The following is a 23,537-nucleotide window of genomic DNA, read 5'->3' as shown; positions in this document are numbered from 1 at the left end:
TCAAAAGCAATGAATTTTTGAAAAAAGTAATTTTTGAATAAAAAATGGAAAAAATTGATTTTTCGGGCCACCCTAAAATGGAATTAAAAAATAAAAAATACGAGGCTAAAACCCGAAAAACCGTTGAATTACTCTAAAATTGATTTCGCTGCATTCAATGAGTTTCTGTGTAGCTACGATTGGACTGTCCTTGGTCAGGACGTTAGGACGCGACGCGCTTTTGCGAAATTGTCTGTAGCTGGCTAGTAACAAATACTCCACGAAAAAAACCTCAGATGTCTCCAGCATGGAGTACTCCACTCCTACGCGTTCTAAGGCGCGACAAAAATTCCTGCCAACGCAGGTTGCGTCGTCGACGAACTTTTGAAACAAAACACAACTTTCAACTCGCTAGCAATGTATACCGCAGTCTTAACGCAACTCTCTACAAATCATACGTACTTCGTGTCCAGACGAACTTGCGCAGGAATTCAAGAAGTTTCTGGAAGTTTGTAAACTCCAATCGGAAAACTGCAGCCGTCTAAGGTGTTCTTGGGAGATCGAGAGTCGTCCTCTGTTCCTGAAATGTGTGATTTGTTCTCAAAACACTTTGCTTCAGTGTTTGTAGCCGATGCATCCACCCCGTCCGAAGCCGAATGTGCTGCAGCTTATGTTCCGGAGGCTTTAATAAACTTGCGGTCATTCACTGTTACTCCACAGATGATTGAGAGAAGCGTAAAAAAGTTGAAACGGTCAACAGTTCCTGGCCCAGATGGCATTCCAGCAATAGTTTTCTGTCGCTGTGCATCAGCTTTGGCTTTGCCACTCTCCCGTATCTACACAGCTTCACTGGATCAAGGAATCTTCCCAGATGTGTGGAAGCACTCCTATATGTTTCCCGTCTTCAAAAAGGAGATAAGTGCAACGTGATCAACTATCGCGGGATAACCAGCCTTTCTGCCGCATCTAAGCTATTCGACATGATCGTGAACGATGTTGTCTTCTTCGAAGTGAAGAGCTATATCTCACCAATACAACATGGTTTTATGCCAGGACGCTCGGTTAGCACAAATCTTCTAGAGTTCTCATCGTTTTGTGTCAACCGCCTTGAAGAACGAGCTCAAGTTGATGCTATTTATACCGACATAAAAGCCGCTTTCGACCGAATTGACCACCGCATTCTGTCGAGTAAACTATCTCATCTTGGTGCTTCTGAAGAATTCATCTACTGGATGAGGTCATACCTTTCTGGAACGACGCTCCGTGTTAAGCTCCAGTCTCACACTTCAAATCCGTTTGCTGTTTGTTCGGGAGTTCCACAAGGCAGCACTGTTTGCGATATTTTACAACGACATGTCGCTTATTCTCGCATCCGGCGATGTATCGATCTACGCAGACGATTTTAAGATCTATCTGGCTATCAAAACTCTCGAGGATTGCCTTCGGTTGCAGAGCTTGCTTGACCAGTTCGTATGCTGGTGCCGGCTGAACAAACTTACCATCAGTGTGTGATCATGAGTTTTTATCGGAAAAGACAGCCAATTATATTTGAGTACATGATTGATGATATCATCTTGGAGAGAGTAAGTCAGGTCAACGACTTGGGTGTAGCGCTCGACTCTAAACTCACCTTCGACGCACATCGCTCTGCGCTGATCACTAAAGCTAATCGTCAACTTGGGTTCATTTCAAGAATATCTAGGGACTTCACCGATCCTTACTGCCTGAAGTCACTCTACTGTTCTCTTGTAAAGCCAATTCTTGAAACCGCATCGGTAGTTTGGAGCCCTTACCAACATGTAGAGCTTCAGGATTGAACGAATTCAGAAACGCTTCATCCGTAGAGCGCTCAGGCATCTACCTTGGTGTCTACTACCTACCACGGAATCTGCCGCCATATATAGCTAGATGTCGATTACTGAATCTGGATACTCTTGAACGTCGTAGGCGTATTCAACAAGCCGCTTTCGTTGCCAAACTAATTTGTGGTGAATTAGATGCACCTAACTTGCTAGAGATGGTTAACTTTCGCGCTCCCAGCCGAATCCTACAATCCTCGTATTTGCTGCAACCGTTCCCGCATCGTTCAACGTTTGGTCAGCATGAACCGATAACGGGAATGATAAGGACATTTTCATTAGTAGAACATTTTTTTGATTTCGGAGAACCATCACAACGCTTCAGAAACAGGATCGAGAATTCTAATGTGCTTAATGTCATGTATTAATGTGTTTTTAACTAGTTATAAGTATTTTATTTCATTAAGACGATGTTGTCAGATGAATTTAAATTCAAACAAATAATGTTTTGCGATAAAAAACAAATTGACCACTTCTGAAAAAATCTGAAAACCACTATATCAGTTTGGCATGGAATGGCTGTATGTATAAAATTTCAAAAAAATTAAGAGGGTCGGGTCAAAATCGGCAGTTTTTCGCCTGATTTGGCGTGGAACTGCTCGGTATGAGAAGTCTCGCGATCTGTTTGAGTGACTCGATTCGGGATAAATTAGAATGCTTCGAAAATTCTTCAATAATGGTTGAATTATTTCCAACCAGTTCTAAACGGTTTTTTGGATCTTCCAGTTCGACCTTCTGCATATCAAAACGAGTCCATTGCGCATTACGGCCGATCGGTAACCAAGGCCAAACCAATCGATCTACAACTAATAGGTCTATTGTCTGTACGTAAGTATACGTGCAGATTGGGGCAAACTGCATTATAACCTGACGCTGGCATTCGCCACTTCTCGCGAGTGATTAATTCGATGTGTGTGTTCTTCCGGAACGCGAGCTTATTGCGAAAGAGCACGCTTCGTTTCTCCGCAAAACGGCCCACGACAACAGTCGCGCTTGCACTGGAATCGGTACTATGTGCAACGTTAATCGTCTCCAATTACTGCGTGCTCAATTGTTGATAAATTTATTCCCCAAATATGCTCTGACAAAGACTTTCTGTTGCAGAAAAGATAATATTTGGGGACGCAATATAACGCGCAGCGACCGTTGAACCGAACTTCGTGACTTTCACTTATAAATCATATCACAGTCATATCATGTCAAATAGATGACGTGATTGGTTCATTCCCGGATTCGTACAATATAATAGCAGTTGGATACGCGTTGGAAGCTACATAAAATGCCGTTGGTGTTATTGCCTACAAGTTGCCCACAATTTCCCGGGTGTGTGCATGTGGCCTGTCAATGCTCTCTGGTGGGAGAAGAACAGCTTATTTCCTTATCCAATTGCCTTTTTTTCTCTTTTCTCTCTGTTGTCTGGGTTGACTTCAGATCTACACTGGCCGAGGCCAGCTATTTATCAGATTTTTTTCATTCTATTTATGCATCCACGCGCTTTGCGCTTGTTAGGTTTTGTTAGGATCTTGCTGTTTTCTCTTTCGATCTTCACCGCTGCAGTTCTTTGAAATGCGTGTAAAACGAAACTCGCCACGATGCTTTCTGGGCTGATTAAGTGTGTGACGACTGGTGTAATTCTAACGATTAGGTATTGGTACATACTGTGCGTCGGTCCATATGTAAGTGAGGAACGAACAGCTGATGAGCCCTTAACGAGATTTACAGAATGAGAAGCGGTGAATTGTTGAGCTCCTTCCGACCGTGGGAGAAGTGAAAAAGGGTTTAATTCACAGGCGAAACTGATTCGTTTTGCTCGAAAAGTAATGGATGAAAATAGATATTGTCCGAAGTAAAATTGAATTCAGAGCTAATTTTTCGAGAACGGTTGTCAGCACAGACTAGCACGGAGGACTTTTCCAGCCGTCAACGGTTATTAAGATGAGCTTTGAACCGAACGATGGAACGATGGACCGAGCCTGAGTTAGAAATACAGGAAAACTTCAATATAACGTACCATCGATATAACGTACACATTATCAAAGTCCAAAGGAATAATTTTTTGAATATTTTTTTTCTGAAAGAACAATAAATTATCTGTATTTTGATACTAAACCTAGTTTTGTACCTTTAACCAATCCCGAAGTACAACTGTTTTGTGATTCCGGATTCTAAATGAATCAAATTTTAATCACCAGTACGAAGGGAAATATCATGAGAAAGGTTGCATTCGTCTTCTAGTTGAATTTATTCATCTACTTCACTCAAACAGCAACACAATAAAGTAATATAAGCTACGTTTCTGAGTTCTTTATTATGCTTCGATATAACGTACAATTCGATACAACGTACAAATTCGAAAGTAAAATGTACGTTATATCGAAGTTACGCTGTAGACCTATCTTTTGCACACATATTGCATTGCATATTCGCTGTAACCACTTAATTAAGCTTATCCTAATAGCCGTTGTTGGCTGACGAAATTCCCCGTGCTAATATCACTGCTGACAATCAGTCTCGAAAAATCAGATTTTTTTTAATTTAAATCGTTTATTTTTACAGGCTCAGTTACATAGGTTTAAAGGAGCCGAACTCCTTACTGTGAAAAATCAGATGTAAATTCAGTTTCACTATTGACTAGTGACGAATTTCATGCCAAATCGACTGGCCATTGGCAGCACCATTTCAGATAGCAGTGAAATGTTGTGGGTGTAAAGACATGGGTCGTTTAAGCAACTTTGCATACTTGAAATATTCGAAAAACAATTAGACTACTTTTTGGAAAAAGCCAATTTTTTTTTTCTTAATTGTTTACAAAAATTTATAACATAAAAACTATGATACCTACAAAACTCATGTCAAAAGATGAAATGTAGGAAATTGTTTAATTTTTAACAAAAAAATACCAAAAATGTTTTGGAAAAAAATTTCACTGACAAAAAAGTTATTTTAAAAATTAAAATTCATTTTTCTCAAAAACGTATTTTTTTAAATTCCCAAAAATGTATATATGAATAGCCCTTAAAATTTCCAACAAGTCGTCCATACATCGGAAGATGGGCACTTTTACAGGGGAAAAGTTTTTCGAACAACAACTTTTCCATGTTTTCTTTGAAAAAAAATACAACTAATCCTAATTTTGTTTAAAGTAAAGATAGCGATATAATGTATTCGACAATGTTTTAGATCTTATTAAAATATGAACTTTTGTCGAAGACGTCAACATTCTATCTGTTATAGTTTTTGGAATATAAGTCTTTCTGTATGAACCTTCCTGAAAAAAATAATATTTTGTTCGTAACATTTTTGTGTGTAAATCCTCACGTTTGATATGTTCTTGCATGACTATTTATAGAGAAAAGTTAGCAGATGCAAATTGCGATATTTAAAAAAGTCCGATTTAAAATCCGATAATTTATACATAAAAATGTAACGAATTGAACATTAATAACATTTTTTCAAAGGAAAACATGAAAAAGTTGTTGTTCGAAAAACTTTTTCCATGTAAATGAGCCCATCGTCCGATGTATGGAAAACTTGTTGGAAATTTTAAGGGCTATTTATATCTATGTTTTCAGAATTTTATAAGCATATTTTTTGGAGAAAAATGAATTTTAATTTTGAATTTTTTTTACAATGAAATTTTTTTCCAAAAAAATCTTTGATAATTTTTAATGAGAACCTAAGTAATTTCCTACATTTCATTCTCTGACCAAAATCTATCAGACCTACAAAATTTTATTCAAAGAATGGAATGTAGGAAATTATGTTGGTTTCCATTGAAAATTACCAAAGAATTTTTTGGAAAAAAAAATCATTGAAAAAAAAAATATTAAAATTTTAAATGTTTAAATGCCCTTAAAATTTCCAACAGGTCTTCCATACATCGGACGATGGGCACATTTACATGGAAAAAGTTTTTCGAACAACAACTTTTTCATGTTTTTCTTTGAAAAAATACTATTAATGTTCGATTCGTACGTTTTTATGTATAAATAATCGGGTTTTAAATGCTCTGCTAACTTTTCTCTATTTAGAAACATGTCAAGAACATGTCGAACGTGAGAATTTACACACAAAAACGTTACGAGCTAAACATTATTTTTTTCAGGAGTCTTCATACAAAAATGACATATATTCCAATAACTATAAAAGATAGAAAGTTGATGTTTCGACAAAAGTTTATATTTTAACAAGATCTAAAACTTTGTAGAATACATTATATCGCTATTTTGACTTTGATTAGGATTAGGATAGGTTGTATTTTTTTTCAAAAAATATGAAAAAGTTGTTGTTCGAAAAACTTTTTCCCTGTAAGTGCCCATCTTCCGATGTATGGACGACTTGTTGGAAATTGTAAGGACTATTCATATATATACTTTTGGGAATTTAAAAAAATACGTTTTTGAGAAAAATGAACTTTAATTTTTTAAATAACTTTTTTGTCAGCGAATTTTTTTTCCAAATAATGTTTGGTATTTTTTTGTAAAAATTTATACAATTTCCTACATTTCGTCCTTCGACAAGAATTTTGTAGGTATCATAGTTTTTAAGTTATAAATTTTTGTAAAAAATTAAGGAAAAAAATTTGGCTTTTTCTAAAATGTAGTCTGTTTTTTTTTCGAATAAGTTGCTTAAATGACCAATGTCTTTACACCCACAACGTTTCACTGCTATCTGAGATGGTGCTGCCAACTCCTATGACGAGTTGGCATGAAGTTCGTCCAGTTCTCTGATATCTTCCATTCTGATATAAGGTAAATGATTTTGATTTGTCCAGTCGAAAATATGATCATGGTATGCCCACTTCTTTGAATGCTCTAATTCAGCGCTCCTGTGTCGTAGTATTCGATTGTTTCTAAAAATATGAATAAAATTGTCTTTTTCATGATTTACAGTAGTTTTTTAGTATCTTTTTATGGAATCACAAGTTTTAAGGTATTATAAAATACACCTTATATTTGTGTCAAGGCGCCCCTCATTCGAGCTAACTTTTAATCGATCACCAGATGATTATTTCGCACGTATTCAGACCTTTTCTGGATTATCATACTTACAAATATTGTAAACATCATGCTTGCACACCATTTGTATCAGATTTACATAGCTAAACCATTAAATTAACGCATTTAGATGAACTCAATTCTGATCATGAGTTGTCCAATTCAATGATGTTATTTTGTCCACATGATCTCTATGGCAACCGCTTGGCGCGCTGCAGTTTGTTTATTGTGTCCTTCGCGCATAGCAGAAATAAAGTTTCTCTGTGTTGAGTGTATTGAGGGTAACACTTTTAAAATGCCTAAGAAAAGGTAATATTCTGAACAAATCCTAAATTATGGATGGATCAATATGATGACAGTAAACTCAAGCAATGATGAATGCAACATCTACTAATGAATTGAAAATTTTCATTCAAAAATGGTGATTTCTAAAACCAGACAAACCATGATCAGAGGTGGTCAAACCATGATCATAATTCCTCTTTAAGGAAAATCGTCAAAAACATAAAAATTTGAATAATTTCAACACCTTATGGTAGTATTACCAACTAGAGACTTGGGGCTTTTCAACAAACCCAAACTCGTATCGATTATGTGTGATTTCCATGAAGAAAAATCGATTTGCATTTACTAGTAGCATAAAAACACCCCGGACAAACCAAGATCATTTACCCTATAACTGATTCCGCACCAACTCGTCTCAGAGTTTTGGTTTTTTCAAATGGATTCACATAATCTATCGAAATAACGTATTCAAATTTGGAAAAGCACAATTGGGTTTGATATTGATATACACCCAGTTTTTTTTTACGTGGAGGATAGGTGAAAAAAGACCGCGTTGATTGGAAAGTCCGCGTAAAAAACGCGTTAATTGGAAATTGTACCAAAATTAAAAAGGAACGAAGAATGGACATAGATACTAAACATTTTGCTTGGAGTACCAACTGCCCTATATTCCTTCGTAACTATGAAAGGAAAAAGGAACAGGTAGACTTTTCCATCTAGCCATCCAAGAAAGGAGTGTATCAAGGATATGATATACTTTATCTAAATGTGGCAGGATTACGCACACATTTCGATGAAATAGAAATATTGATATCCATAAAAAAACCGAAAATACTAATAATGGTTGAAACACATTTGACGGATTTAACCGATCTAAATGAATTTAATGTAACTGGGTATACAATGGTAAACTGTTTGTCGAGGTTAGTGCATACAGGAGGTGTATCTATGTTCATTTCGAACATTTTGAATTTTAAAGAAATATACAATAATACATACAGGGACAATTGGTTTCTAGCTGTAGAAGTCAGAAGTTCTAAAATATCTGGAATCTACGCTGGAATATATCATTCGCCTAGTAGTAGCGATAAAGACTTTCTAGAATTTCTGGAAGATGTGTGGTTACAACACATGCAAAATCATGAACAAAAAAGAATCATCATTACTGGTGACTTTAATATTGACTGGGTCGAACATAGAAAGTCTCATGAATTAAAGGCAATCACCCAAGCTGCTGGATTCAAACAACGAATAAATGATCACACCAGGATAACAAGAACAACTTCGACGACTATTGATTTAGTTTTTACTAATTTTGACGACGGTGTTATCGAGATTCTTCATGACAGCAAAATTTCCGATCATGAAACAATCGGTATGTTATCTAGCTTATCTGATGACTTTTTCAACTTTACCGAAACGAAGAAAAAGTTATATAAGAGTTGGAATAACTATTCGAAACGCAAGTTGGAATCTGTTTTGCAGTGTAAAATAACGCCGATTGGAGAGCTATTTTCTCTTCATGATGCTGCAAAAAATCTTGAAGAAGCACTTTGCTCTTCAATGAAACATATATTGGCTAGGGAATTGGAGATTTCAGCACTAAGACAGGGCACAAACAAGGCCTGGTACAATTCTACATTGGCTTCCATCAAGAGAAGACGAGATCATTATTTATTAATAGCGAAACGTACAAACAGTATTAGAAATTGGATCACGTATAGGGTATGGAGAAACATGTATGTACGTGAACTTAAAAGTTCCAAAAATAAATTAATTCAAAATGAAATCAGCGCAATTCAGCATGATCCAAAGAAACTGTGGAAAAAAATAAAAACTTTATGTAATCCAAGCGGAAATAGAGATATCGACATTGAATTCGACGGTAATAAGGAAAATGACTTCATAACTGCAGAAAAGCTAAACAAATTTTTCACGTCAAGTGTGGAGGAAATCCACAATGGTATTGTATCTTCTACAAATCGACTTAATTTTGCTTTTCCTAGTCTGTCTTCAGAATTGAGATGCTTTAGAACCATCAGCATGGAAACACTGAGGAAGGTAGTAATGGATTTAAGAAACTGTTCAGGTGTTGATGATATTAATAAAACAGTATTAGTAGATGCATTTGATTTAATCAAAGAGAATCTACTATATATAGTAAATGAGTCAATGCTTCGTGGCGAATGCCCACATAGTTGGAAGAAATCTGTTGTCATACCGATTCCAAAAAATCCAAAATCATCCAAACCAGAAGACCGTAGGCCAGTTAATATGTTACCACTGTACGAAAAGATTCTAGAGATTGTTGTCAAAGATCAATTATTGGAACATATAAGGGAAAATGGGATACTGGTAGATGAACCGTCAGGGTTTAGAAAAAATCACTCTTGTGAAACGGCTCTCAATTTGTTGCTCTTGAAGTGGAAACAGGCTATAGAGGCGAAGAAAGTAGTATTGGGTGTTTTTATTGATTTGAAACGGGCTTTTGAAACTATAGATCGACATAAGTTACTAAACTTGCTTTCCAATTATAATGTAACTGGACCTGTATTGAACTGGTTTGGAAGTTACCTGGAAGGGCGAACACAAATCACTATTTATAGGGACAGTAAATCATCGGCGGTACCAGTGAATCTGGGTGTGCCTCAAGGAAGTGTTCTGGGGCCGCTGCTTTTCTTGCTTTATATCAATGATATCAAACAGGTGTTAAATGGCAGTGACGTAAGCTTATTTGCTGACGACACTGTTATTTTCGTTGTAGCTGATACATTGCAAGATTGCTACATAAAGATGAACCATGAACTGCTAAACTTAGACGAATGGTTGAAATGGAAGAAACTCAAGTTAAACATAAACAAAACGAAGTATATGGTAGTATCTACACGAAATCTTGACAATGAAGGTCGTAATATAACTATTGATGGGCAAACGGTGGAAAGAGCATCATCGATCAAATATCTTGGCGTTATTCTTGACGAAACGCTGCACTTCGACGAACATATAAACTATACTATAAAGAAGGCAGCTCAAAAATATGGAGTGCTCTGTAGAATTAATCGATTCTTGACCTTTGAAAGTAAAATCACTATCTATAAGGCACTAATTTCTCCACATTTTGATTATGGTGCATCTGTGCTATTTCATGCAAATAAGAGGCAAATGCAAAGAATGCAAATTGTGCAAAACAAGGCGATGCGCCTTATATTGAGATGTGATCGACTAACTCCACGAAGATTTATGCTCGAATGCCTGCAATGGATGTCAGTGAGTCAGCGTATTAAGTACTGCACGCTTACGTTCATATATAAGATGACTAACGGTATGACACCGAATTATCTACAAAACACGATAACGTATGGGAGAGATATGCACCGATATAACACAAGACAAGCAAGTGACCTCAGAACCATGAACTTTCGAATGTCTTGTACCCAAAATTCGCCTTTTTACAGAGGATATCGACTTTACAATACATTACCAAATGAAGCAAAGACAGCAACAAATCTTCGAAGGTTCCGTAGTATTTGTAAAGAGTTTTTGAAGCATGATTACAAATCCAACCCAGTATAGAATCAATGTTAATCAATGTTAGCATGTAAGATAACGAAGTTATAACGGATATTTGTGTTTCTTAACTTATGACTATGATGATGATGGTATGTTAATTGTTTGCGGAACTTAAGTCGTATTTTTTTTTTCTTTAGTCGTACATACAAATTTAATTTTAAACAATAGTTTGAGCCCGCGCGCGTTTACACACATAGAGAAGCATGAGATTGAACATGAACAAATTTTTCTCGAATCAGATAGAAACGTTCCAACGGGTTTAATGTGGAAACCGGATTGAAGCTAGGGATAGCTCAACTGGAATACTCGTAGATTCATCTTTTCAACAGATAACGAGATTTTTCTGTGTTGTGGCGGATCTCATTGCAGATTTCAGGTGGATACGTTTAAACTCCATGTTGAATGTAGGACCTGAAGTATCGGCTGGAATTAGGCTTAGGTTTGCTCAGCTGTCTGGTCTCGAAAACGATTAACAGACCGTTTTCGGGTATCCAGTGAAGCAGGAATTCCTTTGTAAATTCAAGGCTAATACTGACATAGGTATTGGGTTCAATTCCTGATCGGTCAAGGATTTTTTTTCGGGTTGAAAACTTTCTTGACATGCCTTGGGATAAGTAATGGGCCTGAAGGAACGGCTAGAATTAGGCTTGGGTTTGCTCAGCTGCTTGAACTCGGAAACGATAGCATCGTGGCCGGGTATCTCATAAAGCGGGAATTCCCTTGTAAATTCGTGGCTAATACTGACATAGGTATTGGGTTCAATTCCCGATCGGTCTAGGGTCTTCCCGGGTTGGAAATTCTCTCGACATGCCATGGAATAAATGTGTCAAAATGATGATTTAAGTAGTTCTTTCGATAAGGAATCTATGCCTGTGATATAACCAGTTCATCTCTTTCTTGTTTTTTTTATTCAATATTTTAACTGGTTAGTTGTATAGTACAATAAATTTTAATATAAATATAATTATCAACAAGAGCTCATTCAGCTCAAACTTTTGTAAGGGGACCATCATCATGATTTCATATAATGAATTATGTATTGTCTTTTGTGTGTGAGTGTGTCCTTTTTTATTACTCATTTTATCTTAAGACTGATGATGATGGTATTATTTGTTGTTTTGTTTTTTTTTATTTAAATTCAATTTTTCAATTCAATTTAAAAAAATAAAATAATTGTGAAGTCTACAATAGTTTGAGCCCGCGCGCGTTGTCAAACATAGAAATACTTGAGATCGAGCATAAGCAAAAGTAGTTTATCGCGAATAAAAAAAAAGCATTCCAAGGGGTTGTATGTGGAAATCGGAATGAAGCTAGGGATAGCTCAAACGGAATACTCGTAAATTCATCTTTTCAACAGATAATTATAACGAGATTTTTCTGTGTTGTGGCGGATCTCATTGCAGACTTCAGGTTGATACGTTTATACTCCATGTTGAATGTAGGACCTGAAGTATCGGCTGGAATTAGGGTATAGGTTTGCTCAGCTGTCTGGTCTCGAAAACGATTAACAGACCGTTTTCGGGTATCCAGTGAAGCAGGAATTCCTTTGTAAATTCAAGGCTATTACTGACATAGGTAGTGGGTTCAATTCCTGATCGGTCAAGGATTTTTTCGGGTTGAAAACTTTCTTGACATGCCCTGGGATAAGTAGCGGGCCTGAAGTATCGGCTAGAATTAGGCTTGGGTTTGCTCAGCTGCTTGAACTCGGAAATGATAGAATCGTAGCCGGGGATCTGATAAAGCGGGAATTCCCTTGTAAATTTGTGGCTAATACTGACATAGGTATTGGGTTCAATTCCCGATCGGTCTAGGGTCTTCCCGGGTTGGAAATTCTCTCGACATACCATGGAATAAATACGATCAGATAATGGCTTATATTGTTCTTTCGATTAGTAATCTATGTCTGCGAGATAACCAGTCCGTTTTCCTTTCAATTTCAATTTGCATACTGGTTAGTTAATGAAAAATATAAATACCGTAATATAATAATTATCAATAAGATAACTCGTCCCGCTCAAACCTTTGTAGGGGAATGAGGTGGGACCATCATCATCTTTAAAAAAAAAAGTCGGTGTAAAAAAACCACGTTAATCCGAAAATTCGCGTAAAAAATCAGGTCACCTTAAATCCACATTAGAATCGTGACAGGGCGCGGCACTAATTTCGTAATATGCTCTGCCCTCTCAGGGAGAGATATGAGCTGAAGAAGAGATATTGCTCATATCTTTTTACATGGGTACTGCGCGTCAATTGAAAAATCCGCGTAAAAAACCCGCGTTAATTGGAAAATCCACGTTAATTGGGAAATCTGCGTAAAAAATTTGGGCGTGTATAAGCATTGGGCTATTCTACACTGAAAAAAATCATTAGTATAATTTTTAAATGCATTTTTCGTGTGAGACTGCAATTGGAATTTTTCATTATTTTCCATAAAAAAAATCAGACAATTTCGCAGAAGTTTCTCAAAGCATGCATACAGAAACTGCCAGATGATCTTACACACATATCGTTAGGCGTTATTTTTCTTGTTATGACTTCCATACCAACCGAATCAGAATTTCTCTTAGTTTTCATTCGTATGCTATGAATTTCGATTTTCCAATCCCTAAATAGTTTAACACTTTGCGGTCGTTTGTCTGCTCTCATCCACCACTGCAAGGAATCATACTAAATACTTTATTCAATGATGTAATAGATTACATCTTTCCTAAACGAATTTTAATGTCTAGTTAACTTTTTCACGCATGTATACGGCGTTTCTATGGATAATAGATAACGGTACTTTAAGTATCGGGAATTGTCATACCAAAGCAAACAAAAATAGGAAGCAAGGACAATGAATTGTGGCTGTTCTGTAGTAAATCAGACCGAACGTGCAAAATCGTTTACTTCAGATTGCATGTTCAGCATATACACGAAGAATACTCAGTGCAAAGCTTGCGCAAAAAAGCAACCTTTTGTTTTTTTTCGCAACTTGAAACCTCCTTTGCATCGGGCGCGATTATAAAAGGTTCATTTGTTTTTCATTTGTGACTTTCATTTTAATCCCGCGCAATCTTTTAAAACGTTGGAATTGACTCCTAGCTTTAAGAAAAGTGGTTTACTGCTCGCTGGCTAGAGAACAGAGAACAGCTTTTTCTTGAGGATACGAGTTAACTCCAAAACTTAAAAAATATCGCGCGTTTTCGTCGAATTTCGTAACACAACCGTCGCATAAATTCCTGATAATCTCCTATATTAACAATAATTCAGAAAATTCTAGAATAAACTTTACTCAAATAGAGGAGTTTAGATTTTGTTGGGAAAGCAAAACAGAAAAGTCATACCCATAGGGTTTGTAGTTCACTTTTTGAATTTATAAGGATGCTTTTGCTGGGATTTCACAATGTGTGACATTTTTTAGAATTGTTGAATCTGTTTACTCTTTTTCCACAATTTCAGATATGCTTCTGAGCCACACAGGTGTAATGATAAAATGGTTAACACAAACTTAATGGAGTGCTCATCAGAATACTGTGAAAGCAATTTATCCGAACTAAGATGGGTAAATCACAGCCATTAAAGTTTTGCGCGATACTACCGAAAATTCAAATACTAGATCAAGTGCACTGTCCCTTCTACCAGCAGATTGCAATTTCATATTTCTGTATTATCTGGTGTGTACTTCTTTTTTTTCTTTCTTCTTTATTTCTTCTTTCTTTCTTCTTTCTCTCTTCTTTCTTTCTTCTTTCTTTCTACTTTCTTTCTTCTTTCTTTCTTTCTTTCTTTCTGGTGTGTACAATGTACTAAGTGAAGTAGAGCTAACTCAGCACTATTCACAAACCAAAGGATTATCTCTGAGCAACGATGTGACCAGACACAAAACGCTGGTATTTTTGCTTGCTGCTGAAAGAAATAGTTTTTCTGGGAAAAATTCGAAATGCATTTTTAAAATACAACGATCACGAATTTACTACAGGGAGGAGAATTCGTCATGATATGAGCTAGGTCCCCCCGGTCTACCATACAAATGAAACCCCCCCGGTCTGCCATACAAATGAAACAGAAATTTCTGCATAACTCGAAAACTAACCAAGCAACTGGAGCTAAATTTGGCATGTGAAGGTTTGAGAGAGTACAAAACGTTTCTAGGGTGAATAGACATTCCTCCTTAGAGAGGGTGGGGGAGCTGCCATACAAATGAAGCATACATTTCTGCATAACTCAAGAACCAATCAAGCAAATAGAGCCAAATTTGACATGTGAAGGTTTTAAGGGGCAAGAAACGTTTCTAAGGTAGTTCAACATTTTTGGGAGGGACGAAGTTTGCCGGGTCAACTAGTAAATAAATAATTTCCATGTAACTTGTTAAATTCCTCTTTTAAATTAAACGAATTAATTATTCAGCAGCTTTCTTTAGTTTTAAGTGAATAATGTTAAGTAGCACTAAGAATGTATTGATCTACAATAGATTGACTACAGATAAATAAATGATAGTTATGGAAAAACGGCTTATTATAAGTCTTCATAAATTCAGTGATATAATTGCTCGCAGCGAAACCTATGCTAGCAAACTTCTCATCGTAAGACATCATTCTCGCTTAACCTCGGGTATGTTATCATTCACTCACAACGCAAACATACGTCCGTGTCACAAAGAAATCGATAATTTCTACTTACCCTAATATCACTAATTCACCATATTTCACGCGAGGTTTATCTGTGTCAGCATCGGTCTCCGTTATTATCGGAGACTCTGTGCCGTCAGTGCTGCAAATAAAGGAAGAAAGAAAAAATTATGAGTACCACGTGTGCGACCGTTGGTGCTTACAAATAAGTGCCTCCACCGCAGCATAAGCCAACGCGGTTGGTTGAACTAGTCCTAAAAATGTTATTACATAATCAAGAGATACGACAAATAGCAGGGAACGCAATTGAAGCACGGATGGAAGTCGCCGTTGTTACCGTCAGAGTCGATGCTTCCACTCACCATTATTTACGACCTATCCGTCGCCAGCAGGTGGAGGCATTTGTGGTATTCCGTTTTGAACCCCGGGGCCGTTAAAATGAGTTTCGTCTATTGCTTTGAATCGTCCGAAATTTGAGATGTTTATCGGAAAGTGCGGGATCCCGATTTAAGAGAATAAGCATTTCCAAGAAAGTAATAGAATGTTGAAGGCGCTCTACCCCACACAGCGGGTTTGTGCGAGCAGATCGGAGTGATACAATCGCCTTTTGTCATAAATAACCCAAGATCGGATAATGAATTCACTTAGTAATCTCACCGCAGCTTCTGTGGTAACAAATGAAAGTTACACTCATTGATAACGAATCATCTTCTGCAAACTTTCAACGGATCAGAAATTCCAAAAGCCACACATATATAACAGGCTCGAGCACGCATTTGCACATTACATCGCGAAAATATTATATCGACGATGGCACGAGCAAAAGTAGGTGAAAATTACAGCATTATCAAAGCAGACAGTCTTTTTGTGCAACGCTCGAACGCCTGGTGTAAGGTGTTCATCAGATCGCTATCAGGTGCGAGCCCCCACACGAAACGTCATAAGTTTGATGGATGCCGGCGACAACGACCCGGGTTCAAATGGTTTTGTAATACTAAAAAAAACACTTTTAGCCGACCGGCTGGACGAGAAGCTTTAGGCGCGTTTGTGTGTGCGGCGGAACTCTTTTGCGGTCATTAAACCCCTCTCGGACCCCTTGCCAACAACGACCGTCGCCACTGGAGCGAGTGAAAACCGTTAGTCAGAATATCTTGGGGCGCAAATGGCAATAAGTTTGCTTTTCAGAGGATCAATTGATAGGGATGGATTCTGGCACATTTTTATACCCATTGAAGCTATGTTCGACAATATTGATATATTATCGAATGTTTTTGACAATTTCTGAGCTCGAAGCAGTAAGACTATATGACGAGGAAAAAGTGATCAACGAACACATTGGGGAACGGGCCATCTGTGTTCAGTCATAACTATTGCACAGCCTCTAAACATTCACAGCTAGAAACAGCACTCGGATCCAATTAAACTCATGTACTACTCGCGTAGATATGCTCCTAAAAATCTCTGATTTCATTTAACGTAATACACTCGACAGAAAAATTAGAGGAACAGAGTGCGAAGTCCAAAATTTTAAGTGTTTTTTGGCTTTTGACAATCGTCGTACCTACAAACGCTTGAAACGAAAGCTAATGCGGGCGCTACACGGTTCGTCCAACGTTTCACTCGAATGTTGGACTCAAACATTTGAATCGATGAATCGATAAATGTTGTGACGAATGTGCTGCTACACGGTGAAGTGAATGTTCGATTCAATGCAATCGGTCCAAACAATCGCCGAGTATTTGGATCGAATATTTATTGATTTTATTTACCATCAAAAACATTAAGAAACTGGATGACGATGCGAGTATTGAAATTGCTGGCGTAGCAATTGTACTGATATCGGGCTGTAAATTAAAAATGCTTGAAATCAACATTATTAAACTGCAGTATTTTGCCGAGTATTTTGAATTTTATGAATTAATTTCATAGTTCCTTCATCTAAAACTTGTAAACAAACCAATCTGTCAAAGATAGATTCGGACGAATTGTGTAGCGGTGTATCGAATGTCATCGAGTGTCGAATCAACGAATGACAAAAATCCTTTGACTCGTGTCACTCGCGTTGGAAGGTAATCCACATCGAACGGATTACCTTCCAACGCGAATATTCGATGCTCGACATTGGAGGCTCGTGGTTCGTTCATCGACTACACGATGCGTCTAACCATCAAACGTCCAATATTCGAGGGTGTTCGTAGCATCGTGTGGCGCCGGCTTAATAATCGTTCATTCTGGGAGCTGCGTAGCGTTTTGTACTTTTGGTACGATTTGCGATAAAGTGCTCCTCTAATTCATTTCAAACTTTGAAAAATCGATTGAAAAACCGCTGAACATATCCATATGATACGTTCAGAGGTGTTTTGGGGATACACTAGGCTAAAAATTTGCCTACTAATATTGGAATTTACTGCAATATTTGCAAAGTTACAGATGATTTTATGAAACACTACAAAAAAAACTGTTTGGAAAGGTCCTACAGGATCGTGCTATCAGCAATCATGTCAAGCGCAACTTAGAGTATTTGATGGAAGGATGGGAATGATTTGAGAAGTGGATAATTTAGACGCAAATATGCTTTTTTCGTACTGGAATGCATATAAACCATCGCCCGTAGATTATTTTTGGGAATCCCGAAACAAGTTCCGAAATAACTGGCGAGAATTTAGAATTGATTGAACGATTTCGGAATATTCTTATAGCAATTTCATGCTCCGAGATCCAGAAAAAAAATACGATTACTGTATCGATACAGTAAAACGTTACGTTGATCTGTACTCTTGATACTATATGACCACTGCTATGCAGAGATTTTTACTTTATGACTATAGAATTATTCAAACCACAATATTACCTATACAAAAAATGACCAAAGTGGCTCAAAAGTCAATAATCTTCTTATATCTGCATATTCAGTAGTAAATACTTATTTTGAAAAGAAGAAAAGTAATTGTAAAAAAATCCTGATGAAGTAATGTATATATTGAAGAAAACAATCGTTGAAATAGGAAAATATGACGATGAATCTGAAGACAGTTATGAAGAAACATAAGTAGAAGAAGAAGAAGAAAATAATGATGATTTGTTTTAATTGTACATTACACAGAAGCCATTTCATGTAAGAGTATTCCTTCTGTACCATTACTTATGATAGATTACACAGTATCCATTTAGGAGTAAGAGTATTCCGTCTGTTCTTCCATTGCATAATGGCCCAAGAGATGCATTTAAGTGGAAATTAGCATTTAGAGCTTGACAGTTATTCTCTAGACAAAAACTGTCTTAGACAAAGTTGTTACTCTTGATAGAGCGCTCGTTTTTATGTTGTCAAAAATATGGTGACCAAAATTGTTGATGAAATAAAAAGTCTAACTTTCTTATCTTTATAGATAGAGGTAAATATAGTTCGACAATGTTGTAGCTCCAATTATTTGAGACATCTTTGCAGCACAAAGCATTTCTCTATCTCTTGAGATAACCGATATCGCGCCTTTTTTCTAAGTTACGTTAGGGTCACCATGAAAAAAACTGTTTTTGACGTAGGATTACGTCTTTCGGGAACATATTGGGGTACAAATTGAAAAACGAATATCGATCGCATCGTGAAAAATGTCCAATTTCAAACGCGTATTGCTCAGTCATTTCATGACGCATTGATGAGATTTTTACATCAAAACATTGCGGCACTCAATAACAATTTTTCACCTTGAATAAAATAATATATATCATGTAATTAACTATCGAACAATTGAAAAATCTCAACCCCTATCCAAACGGTACTGATTGGTCGAAGTTGACGTCATTTCTTTTTCGCCTGCTTCGCTTCTTTCGTTCCCCGATAAGTGAAATATTTGCATGTCGAGCGAGTGGGGGCGCCTATTTCTCACAAACCAACTGATATAAAAGGACGGTAGCATTTTTGGATTTCTCATTCTCGTTCAACGCTCAGATCGGCAAACATCTGGGCTTCTAGTGTGCAGTGCTCTACAAATCAACCAACACCATACGGTGCGGCAAAGGAGAGGAAGCCATCGGCAACCAACGATGGATGCGGTGCGGCAAAGGGAGCAAAGTAGAGGAAGCAGCGGAGAGCATCGAATTAAATCTAGTGTGCATTGCTGGTGCGCTCCTCTTCACATCAACAATTGGATGCGGCAAAGGAGGCAGAGGAGCGAAGTGCATTGCATCGCATCGTATCACACCCGCTATCCGTCGTTTAGCTCGTCGTGGTGGTGCCAATCAAACCCTCGCAAATCGACGCACAGAAGCCAAAGTCAAGGAAAGCATCAGCGAATCCGTAAAAGCTACCGCTCCCAAAACTAAACTGCTACAGCCGACTGAAACGCAGCAGATTCCGTACAACCCATTAAACCATTCCAGTCCTTCTCAGGACTATCAATTTGTTTTGAAACAAAAGAGTTTATTTTACTGTTTTCCACTTACCACAAAAACTATGTAAAACTATGATCAAAAATACTGTTTATTTTTACATTTTCTACTACAACTACAACCAACATGGAACGTATCACGTCAAAAACATACGTTTCATCAACCACCTTTTACTGGATTTGACAAAAGAAGCGAAGGACATATGCATGCATGTATATAACGGAACGCTCCAGTCATACACAGCCCGTTAGGGAGGAATGACCTTTGGGTTAAAGTCCCTTCAAAAACAAGAACGAACGATACACAGCCCGTATCAGACAAATGCATGAAGGAATTCTAGAAAATAATGCTACACGGGCGAGTAGCACCATAGTAGCAAAAAAAAATGGAAGTTCGTGACATCTGGTAGCAATATTTTTTCTTCTTTTGAATTATAGAAACTTTAAACTTTACGTTCGTTCGTCTCTAGCCCTGAGAAGGGCCCTTGCGAAGAAAACTAGTTCATACTCTTTCTCGACCTACCTTTAGAAAGACGTTTTCATTGTCGCTCAGCACTCCTCAGCAAACGAGTCTGCTTTCGGCGGCACCAAGCGACGCCATGAGCAATATTCATTTAGGGAGGCAGATTAATCTCCCATCGAACTAGCAGGCCCGAACGCAGATTTGAATTGATAAAATTTAAATGTATTTATTTTTTGACGTTGGATTACGGCATTGCAAATATATGCAAGTCGGGGGTTGCTCCATGAAATTTCATATCAATGACCGATCGTTTATTGTAAAAAATTTAGCACAAGTGTAAGTGTAAAATTGTATATGGTAGCAGTTGTGCTAAGAATGACTTGATATATGAAACGATTTATTTTAATTTCCTAAAATTAAAAACCAAGGTGTGTTCCCGCTCGAGAACTGTTTTTTGTGTTCATTTTCACCCGAGGGAAGTTTATACGGCAAGAAAAATTCGAAAAAGTGATTTCCCATATCCTCTAATAACGCTCAGAAAGTAAAAATTATAAAAAAAGAATACCTTTTCCATTTCAAATATGTTTTCTCTATATTAAAGTAACATGTTTTTACTGATGAGGAAAAATTATAATTGTGTTCGGTATTGATAATTGTCTTATGTTACATTGGTGAGTTTTTTTTCTTTATTTCATACATACATATCACAGGAGGCATCTCGTCTAGGATCACAGAGGGCGGTTTTCATCATATATCGTTCCACTTCGGTATCTTTTATCTGATACGCACCATCCAACGACTGTTTATAATCCTTCTGCCATCATCACTCGATAAACACTGGTGGAGTCAACATACAATACCCAACAACCAAACAAAACGGCCCTTTTGAGGGCCACCATATCATTATCAAAGAGTTTAACGATGTAATTCTTCAAACATATCCAAAACCAACAGATAGTCTAACGGAATCCTACGTCAACTATGCGGTCGTGTTTCGGACACAACCCTTCTGTGACTTTTTTGCTCTAACTTTTATATTTCAAATTTTACATGCATCCTTTGAGTAGGAATAAGATATTGACATGTTCTGCATCGCAAAATATTGGTATTGATAAGCTCTAAAAATCGTACGAAGACTATTTTGATGTAGAATTTCAAATATAAAAGTTAGAGTAAAAAACCCGTTACCGTTACCCGTTACCCTAATGCAACTCAGATAGGAGGCGCTAAAAACAACTTTGTGACAAAAACTGTCTTAAACAAAGTTGTTACATGTGATAGAGCGATCATTTTTATGTTATCAAAATAGGGTGACCGAAATTGTCGATGAAATGAAAAATCTAACTTTTTTATCTTTATAGATAGAGATAAACGTAGTTCAACAATGTTGTAGCCCCAGTTATTTTGAACCACTTTGTAGAACAAAGCTTTTTTCTATCTTTTAAAATAATCGATTTAACGCTTTTTTCTAAGTTGCATTAGGGTGACCATGAAAAAACGTGTTTTTTCTGCTTTAATTTTTATATTTCAAATTCTCCATCAAAACTACATCAAACTGGAGTAAAGGAAATTTGGAAAATCGATTTTTTTTCGATGCCAAATGACTCTAAAATGCATGAAACATCGAGATCTGGTGTCATCTCGAAAAAAAAATTTTGGCCGAAAATCGACCATTTGGGACCTTAGCCTGAGAGGCAATGAAGGTATGGAAAAAAATAATTATCGAACTTAAAGAACCGACCATGTACATTTTGTTTATTGGGAGTAAAGGGAATTTTTAGATTTTTTGATCCTCGAAAATCTTCCAAGGGGGGAGTAAAAGAAATTTGGAAAATCGAAGTTTTTTTTTCGATACCAAATGACTTAAAAATGCACAAAACGTCGAAATCTGGAGTTATCACGAAACAAAATTTTTGGCCGAAAATCGACTTTTGGGACTTGGCCAAAATTTTGTTTTCGAGATGACACCAGATCTCGACGTTTCATGAATTTTGAAGTCATTTGCAGTGTTTGCCAAATGATCCACTCATTGAAAAAACCGCTTTCGTTCGTTCAAATATGATCTTTCAGGAAACATTTCCCCCAGCGGTATTCTTTTGTTGTTATGTGTTGTATCACGACACAAAAGAGAACGAGACAACTCTGCATCGGCTCGCACTTTATTGCACACCAGCATGCAAGCAAAGCTATCATATACGCTTTTGGTCAGAAAGCTTATTTTCTTCTTTGCCTCTAACATATGCATATCGACCTCTCCATGCATCATGAAACAGCAGGATCGTACGGACCACGCAAAGCGAAAGATTCATATTCAGCTAATGTAGCAGATCCTGACTTTTAAGTCTCAGAGAGTGCAAACTATATGATTATTTAGCTCGATAGAGGCTAAGCGAGGGTAGTCAGATTATATTTTCCATTTTTAACGCCGCTATCCCTTGAAATATGTATATTCATATAGACCGCATAGTTTTACTAGCAACCGCTCCAGTGAGAAGCAAGAACTCTCGCGTTTTATCTCTTTTCCCATTCGCTGCTCTCCGCAAAAGGTGACTGAATGATGATGTAATTTTTCTTGTATCATTTATTGCTTTGCACTTTTCTGTGCAGTGTGCACTATAGTAGCTATAGTAAAATGGGACGATATATGCGGTTCAAACTTGTATGCAGGCTTCGAAAATGGTATGCGATGTTTGATACAGATCGGATATGCAATCAACAGTCTTTGTTCCTCTCTTGGTTCAATCACTAAATATTACACAAGTGATTACTGACATTCATACAAGTATCTGAATGATCCTCTCATATTTGGTTATATGTTCGTGAGAGTTAACTTGCATGACACATTGTGTATCATTCAATTTTGATCGAAATCCAAACACTGGTCATTTGGCATCGAAAAATATATTCGATTTTCCAAAGGGGAACCCCTTGGAAGATTTTCGAGGATCAAAAAATCTAAACTTTGAGCGCTTTAAGGCACCCTTAAATCATGTCCGATCGAGCTGAAACTTTGCACAGATCATTTTTTTGAACCAATAAAAAAATGTACATGGTCGGATGAAATTCGATGATGAAATTTTTTCCATAAATCCATTGTCATTTGGCTTTGCATGGATCAATTGAAGCAGGCTGCAGGCTTCAGACATTGATACAGAGGAACTTGTATCAGAGGTGGAGGTGTTCTAAACTCTTCGACGCCTTTAGGTATTTTGAACATTATTCTCAGATATTCTCTCGAAGCAATTTATCCTAACACCGAGACGGCGCTACGAATTTTTCTGACGCTTCCAGTTGACATCGTGCGAACGCAGTTTCCGCAAACTTAAATTGATTAAAAATTATCTGCGTTCTAAAATGAACCAAAACCGACTCAATGGTTTGGCAATTTTGAC

At 37.1% G+C, this 23,537-nt stretch overlaps 1 protein-coding gene across 2 annotated transcripts in view; it reads right to left on the bottom strand.

The window, feature by feature from the left end:
- Positions 1-23,537, bottom strand: part of LOC129770391 (protein pellino) — a 151,529-nt gene that overhangs the window by 56,801 nt on the left and 71,191 nt on the right. For both annotated transcript variants that reach the window (XM_055773211.1, XM_055773219.1), the window contains exon 2: positions 15,350-15,439. In XM_055773211.1, coding sequence (XP_055629186.1) covers positions 15,350-15,439 — 90 coding nt within the window. The remainder of the gene's footprint in view (positions 1-15,349; positions 15,440-23,537) is intronic.

The sequence above is a fragment of the Toxorhynchites rutilus genome, chromosome 1 (assembly GCF_029784135.1).
Source record: "Toxorhynchites rutilus septentrionalis strain SRP chromosome 1, ASM2978413v1, whole genome shotgun sequence".
Lineage (NCBI taxonomy): Eukaryota > Metazoa > Arthropoda > Insecta > Diptera > Culicidae > Toxorhynchites > Toxorhynchites rutilus.
Note: the sequence above shows the minus strand (reverse complement) of the source record. Positions and strands in the feature narration are given on the sequence as shown.